Source organism: Zerene cesonia, unplaced genomic scaffold (genome assembly GCF_012273895.1).
Source record: "Zerene cesonia ecotype Mississippi unplaced genomic scaffold, Zerene_cesonia_1.1 Zces_u005, whole genome shotgun sequence".
Lineage (NCBI taxonomy): Eukaryota > Metazoa > Arthropoda > Insecta > Lepidoptera > Pieridae > Zerene > Zerene cesonia.
The window spans coordinates 1,503,236-1,511,067 of record NW_024045135.1 but is presented as its reverse complement, the minus strand read 5'-3'; the positions used below and the strand labels follow the sequence as shown (position 1 = coordinate 1,511,067).

Here is a 7,832-nt window from a genome sequence, read left to right as displayed (position 1 = left end):
TATTTCAAACCTTATATTTATATATCGGTTAATTGAATTGTTTGTATCTTGAAAAAGTTCGTTAAAGTTCTAGTGACGCCCTTAAATCGAGGATTTTATCATAATTTTTTTTTTATGTCATAGTCGGCAATGGAGCTAGTGGGTCGCCTGATGGTAAGCGCTACCACCGCCCATGAACATTTGGAGAGACATAAGGCCAATTGCACCTCGCCTCTACAAATGGATTGCCGACTTTAAATTGGGTAGGAATTAAGGAAGGATTGATGAGAGGAATAAAGGAAAGGAATGGGAAGGGTAAGGAAAAGATATGGCCCCCGGCTCCCCCACTCACCGTACGAAACACAATAGCATGCTATTATTTCACGCCGGTTTTCTGTGGGGGTGTGGTACTTCCCCGGTGCGAGCTGGCCCAATTCGTGCCGAAACGTGCTCGACTAGCATATATAAATTTGATTTTAACAAGTAATATTCACCATATTTTTTCATTTCCAGTTACTGTTTCTATTTCATGACTTTTCTGCTGCTAATATCAAAAAGAAGATCTAGCAATAAAGTACATATTATTCAATAAAACGACTATTCTGAGTCGACTGCTCTGAGTTAAATATAGCCTTAATTGTTTAGTATTTTAATAGATACTATTATTAGACACAAATTTTGACAAATTAACACAAACAGTATTGGGTAATATTTTGTATACAATTAAACTTATTAAACTCAACCGTATCATTATTTGAAATTAAATAAATTTGTTTAAATTATCGACAAATACAACGTCCATTTTACTATGGTAATTCGTTATTATTGCACCTGTAAATACCACAATTTTACATATGACACAATGAGTAAAAATTCAAGATTTAAATTTGTAGTCAAATATCAGTTGCATCAACAGCGTAAAGCATACACACTACGTGACTTCTAACATCAGGAACTAATGTATAAGGTCTTCAAAAACTCATTAAGCACATAAAAAATCTTCGTAGAATGAAACTTACGGCGCATAACATTTCCTAATGGAAATATAAAGGACAAAATAACAATTTAAAATCCTTATTTGTATATCAATTAAGTGGAAAACGAAAAAGAATACACAATTATGAAAATTCATATTTTACTGTAATACAATTTTCACGTCACATAAAAATTTGTGAAGACAGAACAGAAAACTAAGACGCAATTATTTTTGTCACATACTGCAGTTATCACATCGATTGTATTTTACAATTCTTGAATTGTCTAACGCATCTAACGCTCTAAGCTTAAATTTACCAAAACTGGAAAGCTTAAAGCGTCGTAAATGCAAAGTGAACTTATCAAAAGTCAAAAATGCATACTAATTGATTGTGTACACTAGGAAATCACTAGACTATGATGTGGTACAGTCGGGTAAAAAATATTTTATTATCGATAGTCGACGAAGCTAAGCGAACTGCTAACAAATTAACATTTGAATAATAATTCTTATTAATTAAATTTGTGTACTATTTATATTGTTAAGGTTTGTTTTTTATATCATAATATAGATTGAATTTCTGCTTAAAGTACAATAAAATATTTATCTGTATTAAAGTAATGTCAAATGTCAATGATTTGTGACATATGAACAGCTGTTTTTCGACAGCCGACCGTTGACAAATGGCAAGATCAAAAGTTCACAATAGTTGAAAAAGAATTAAAACCAACAAACAAATGTTGCAGCAATTTCATCACCTATCTTGTTGTTAATTAACCATTTTTCCCTGTTTACTTCTTGTGATAAGATACTGTGATGACGTAACCGAGATTACAATAATTATCGCGTCTTATTTGACACGACGTAGAATTGTTTGATTTATTTACATTTTAACTTCCAAAATGTCGCTAAAAACTTTATTTTTAAGGTAAGTTGTTAACACAAGGTACTTTGATCATATTCATTGAAGTATGATCTTTAAACAAACTTTTTTATTACAGTAATTTTTATTTATGTACAGGACAAGCATTCTATTTTTAAATAACATGTTGTGTTAGCCGATGTTTGTATATAATTATATTCTAAGGCAATAATACTGATTGTTTTTCTCTTATTTTGTAGAACAATTCTAAGACAGAACAACCTGATCAAATTTGCTCCAATTCTAGTCAGAAATCATTATGAAGAACATAGAAATTACAATAGATTCAGATTCGGGAAAGCGACGGCAATTGTATTCGGTTCTGTGCTCATTGGATCTGCTGCGAAAGGTATATCCTAAAAATACTTTTAAAACTATACTCCTATTTATACAGTTTAAATGGTGTCTTTTTTCTGCCTTGTTTTCATCATCTTATTAACATGTGTTTGTAATATTCCAGAGAAAAAAGATGACAAACAAAAAGAATCCAAGGAAGAACTCATTGAAATTGGAGTGAAAAGACCAGACTTACCAACATATAGAGCTGAAGAAGTCAGCAAACATGATAATAGGTAAATGATATATTTATCCATAAGATCCAAGAAGACTGTGTGTATTTATGAAATACTAACGGTACGCCCTGGCTTCTCCTGTGGTACATATATAGCCTATAACCTCCCTCAATAAATGGGCTATCTAACACTGAAAGAATTTTTCAAATCGGACCAGTAGTTCCTGAGATTATTGCATTCAAGCAAACAAACAAACAAACTCAAGCTTTATAATATTATTAGTATAGATTTCAAAATGATTTGTAGTATAAATATTTTGATAGATATTGTTTTGAGAAGCATTTGATTTGACATGTAACCCACATACACATACAACTGTGAACTATTCCAGTTGGAGATAAAAATGTGTTGAATTCATTTATTTCTTAAAATAAAATTAATTTATTAATTTAAAATAAAATTCATAACAATTTTCATCTGCTTGATTTTGTTTGATGTTATTCAAAAGTACAGTAAATATAAAAGTGTCACTTCCATATTTTTATCTTATTTATGCCATAAGCAGGCAACTGAGCTGGTGGTTCCCCTTATGATAAGTGATTACCACCACTGAATGCTTCCTGCATGCATACCTGCTTTCAAGGGGAAAGGGATAAGTAAAGGATTGATGACTGGAAAAATGAAATGGGCGAGGATGGTGGTCATACAAAACATAGTTGCTTGCCATAATTCAAGCCGTTTTTCTGTGAGGGTCTGGTACTTTTGCAGTGCGAGCTGCCACAATTTGTGCGAAGTGTTCTGGACTTTCGCATTAAAAAATATGTAGCTGTTTTCTTATTTCTATTTCATTATCCATTAGGTCGAGTTTCTGGGTCACATACAAACACGGCGTATATGACGTCACAGCTTTCCTTCCTTCGCACCCTGGAGGGAAACAGATCCTTAATGCTGGTGGCTACAGCATTGAGCCCTTTTGGAATGTCTATGGCATGCATAAGACGAAGCAAGTGTATGAATTACTGGAATCGTATAGAATTGGTAAGAAGTTTTATTTATGACACATTTTCAGAAAAAAAAGTTCATCAAAGTGGATATTTGAATATATGTTGCAATGTATATTAATTCCATTGAATCATTACTTCTTGCTTAATGACACTGAGGGTTTTCGTCATTGAAGAAAAATATCGATAGCATGAGACGGGATTCGAACTCGCGTCTTTTGCCGCAGCGTTTTTATTTATATAGTATTGTAAGTATTAAAGTGAAAAAAATCATCGCGTTCTATCAATACAACATGGAAATTATGTTTTGTGTTGTGATAAGTCTCAATTGATGGCATAGGTTGTCTCTTAGGCACTCTTACTTCACCTTGCATATAAAAAAAGTATATTGCAATATGCATATCTAAATGATATTTTATTTCTTTTTTTAAGGTAATCTCCATGATGATGACGTGATGGATCACTCGGATGATGAGCTATGGGTGCAAGAACCACATAGAGACAAAAGGCTTGTTGTCAAAACAGCCAAGCCTTTTAATGCTGAGATTCCGGCCAATGAACAAGTGGAAAATTTTGATACGCCGAAGTAAATATGTTAATTTTACAAACATTATATTCATAGTGGCATGCAGTGGTCTAAATTCGTGAAAGTTTTTCATATAATTAAAAAAAGAAATAACCAATCCCTGGTTTTTTGTTGGGGCCTATATCTCATGGACTGTATTTTGTGTGGTAGTTTTTCTCACTATACTATTTTCTTTGTTTGTTATTTTCAGTGATCTATTTTATGTTCGCCAACACATGCCTGTTCCGCAGTTGGACCCTAATAAGCACAAACTGAAAATTCACATAAAAGGGGCCAATAATAAAAGCTTTGAGTTCAGTCTGAAACAATTAGAGAAAAAGTTTAAAATTGTTGAAGTGAGCGCCGCCTTGATGTGTGCAGGAAATAGACGCAGCGAGATGAATAAAGTTTGTATTTCTTTTTTTTATAGTTTATGTCTCGATTAAAAACTTCCGCTAACAAAAAATTCATACTAAAACATTTGATTGATTTGACATTTGCATTTTAATCTGTTTTATGTTATTATTTTTTTTTTAAGTTTAGAGTATATTGCTATAGCCAATACTGTAAATGGCAGTAAGTTTTTTTGTTGTCTTGTTTCATAAATAATTATTTTTGACCAAAGAAAACTTATGCATACCACAATTACCTACCCTTGGACCATAACATTTTCTAACTTACGTCAATAAAAATTCTGATAGTGTATATAGTTTCTCATTTGTTTAAAGAAATAACTCACCTTCATATTATTTCACAGTATTATCCCGATTGCAGGTGAAACCAGTGAAGGGATTGAGTTGGACGGTCGGCGCTATAAGTAACGCGACGTGGACGGGTGTGTATCTTCGAGATGTGCTGCTGTACTGTGGCGTAGACCCTAATGATACTGAGGGAAAGCATGTTATTGTGAGTTCTTGTTATTGGCGCATATAACTTAATAATGAAAAATTGAAGTTGAGTTTTATTACTGAAGTTGAAGGAACATTTTTATTTTAGAATTGTATATTTTTTAAGATTTAATGTTTTTCAATTTTACGGAATGTAACAAAATCTGTCGCATATTTGAACATTACTATTTAAATTATTGATCAAGTGTTTATCAAATGATCGAAGTATTCGTACGGTGTCCGTTGCGCAGTTAGCGGGCGCGGACATAGACGCGACGGGCGAGCAGTTCAGCACGTCCATCCCGCTGCACATGGCGCTGGACCCGCTGGCGGACGTGCTGCTCGCCACGCGCATGAACGGCGAGCCGCTGCCGCCCGACCACGGCCGCCCGCTGCGCGCGCTCGTGCCCGGCGCGCCCGCCGTGCGCAGCGTCAAGTGGCTGGGTGAGCGAGCTAGAGTGCTAGAGCGGGGTAGAGCAGCAGTGGAGCGGGGTAGAGCGATGGAGCGGGGTAGAGTTGTAGAGCGAGTTAGCGTTGTGGAGCGGGGTAGAGCAGCAGTAAAGTGGGGTAGAATTCATAAATTTTACGATCACAGTGTTAATGCCATCTCTTTTTGGTAATTCGCATTTCTATATTATGAAATAGTATAACTCACTTTGAAATTCGTAACTTTCAACTATATAAATTCACTATAAAATAGAAAACACTTTTTCAACAAATTGTTCAGAATTCTTAAATAAATTAAAATGACTTTGCACAACTTAGATAACACAATATGCAATATTTAATATACATGAAATATTTTAATCATAGAATCCATAACGATATCAACGGACGAGAGCCCGTCCCACTGGCACCAGCAGGACTACCGCTCGTTCAATGCCAGTAAAACGTGGGAGACGGCCGACTTCAGCACCGCGCCACCCGTGTACAGTCTACCCGTCACCTCGGCGATGTGCTCCCCCTGCGACGGAGACACCGTCGAGGTCCAAGATGGCCACATAGAGCTTAAGGGTGAGTTGTCGTTGCAAAGGGTGAGAGAGAGGGTAGAAACTGGGAGATTAGTGGACGTGAAACAATTAAAGTTATTGTGTGTGTGTTCTCTTGATTTTAAAATTATAAAAAAGTACATGACATACTCATGCTATAACTTGGCATTGAAAAATATTCGGAGAGTAATCAGAATTTTCTACTTTTTTTTCTTAAATGTTGTACTATCCTCGCCACTACATCTAAAACAACCAATTCACCAACCATCCAAAACTATTGGTCTAACATCTAAGTCTCTTCCGTTAAGATGCATTCTAGGCAAGACAAGTACAAAATTTACATTTAGATGTTTGAGTATACCTGAAATTGCATTAAAGTAAATAAAACTGTTTAAAATGATTTTCAGAGGAGACCTCGTGACTGTACAGACCCAATGATTAAGTGAAATATATAAAATATAGCGCATATAATGTAAATAAATATGACATACAAGTTTAATATAAATTAATTAAAAAATCGAATAAAGTTTATTTCAATCTAAAATAATTACACTTTAGACATTGACTTACACAAATTATACAGGTACATTAAGTTTGATGGTTTAAATTTTTAAACAATGATAAAACATGTGTGTATTCATGGCATATATGGAAAAGTATATTAACTTTTACTCGAATTTGGAAACATACAGAATTTGGAAACATACAGTGTGTGAGTATTTAATATATCTTTCCCTTTAACTGCGCGGGCGCAGTCGTGAGCGGGAAGCTACAATATATAATACCGTTCCGCCTTCCAGGGTACGCGTACTCCGGCGGCGGCGCGAAAATCCTCCGCGTGGACATCAGCTCGGACGGCGGGCGCGGCTGGCGCGAGGCGGAGCTGCGCTCGCACGGCGCGCCGCCGCGCCGCCACTACGCGTGGACGCTGTGGCGCCTGCGCATGCCCGTGGACGCCCGCACCACACAGGTTACATTATATTTATTCTTTATAGCACTTATTTAACTGAAGATAAGAAGAAAAGAGACGAATAGGTAAATGCTTACATCTAAGTACAATAGGCGGTTTTATCGCTTTAGAACGATTTCTTCCAGACAATCTCGGGTACAATAGAGGACTATTATTATAATTTTAATCGAAGCGTACACAATTGTAGTAAAATATATGTGATAGTATGATGTAAGAATACAGCTTTTCAATCTTCTTGAAATGTAAATATTTTCAAAATATATGGGTATATAAAATATATATACTTAGAAAATCTCTCGAGCAGAACAAAAAAATACGTCCTTCTTATTAAAGTACATAATTATAAGTAAAAACATCCTCAATATTGACTTCCAAATTCCAATATGCTCTAGTTGGAGATCTGGGTGAAGGCGACGGACAGCAACTTCAACACCCAACCAGAGAAGTTCGACGACATCTGGAACATTCGAGGCATTCTCGGCAACGCGTATCACAAAGTGAAGATTAATTTAAAACATAAATAAGCAAAGAGGTTTTATGAAAAAATATTCTTAGCTGTTTTCTTCTTTTATGGTATATGAAGGACAGAATTCGATCAATCTAGTTAGTACCAATATAAACAAACATTTGTTGAAAAAAAATATTGGTGAAATATTCTATAGCATTCCTTGTTTTCATAATAATTTATCTATATGTTGAATGGCATATAGAATAGAAGTTCGTACAAAGTATATCTTAATAGTAGAATTTTTTTTTTTTAACTTCGTTGATGTGTAAGTTATTTTAACAATTTACGAGAACAATTACAGATTAAAATATTGCTCATATCTCTTATGTCAATCTGGTCATAGATTACAAAATATACACAGTTCATAATTTAACTTGTAAGATACTCAGATATATTTATTTGGTACTCAATTTTTTATACTTTAGTGATAATATTTATAAACTAATCGATATAAATAAAAATGAGTAGCCAAACTCGGAACGGCTCAGCTAATTCGGACAACTTTTTTGTATTTATTTATATT

At 34.6% G+C, this 7,832-nt stretch overlaps 1 protein-coding gene across 1 annotated transcript; it reads left to right on the top strand.

Annotated features, from left to right (window-relative positions):
• Positions 1-1,625: 1,625 nt before the first annotated feature.
• Positions 1,626-7,826, top strand: LOC119838848 (sulfite oxidase). The gene is made up of 11 exons (XM_038364988.1): positions 1,626-1,883; positions 2,078-2,226; positions 2,338-2,449; positions 3,249-3,427; positions 3,823-3,976; positions 4,167-4,362; positions 4,730-4,861; positions 5,094-5,286; positions 5,656-5,856; positions 6,632-6,801; positions 7,194-7,826. The coding sequence occupies exons 1-11, from the start codon at positions 1,858-1,860 to the stop codon at positions 7,323-7,325; spliced, it is 1,644 nt and encodes a 547-aa protein (XP_038220916.1). The 5' UTR covers positions 1,626-1,857; the 3' UTR covers positions 7,326-7,826.
• The last annotated feature ends 6 nt before the right edge of the window (positions 7,827-7,832 follow it).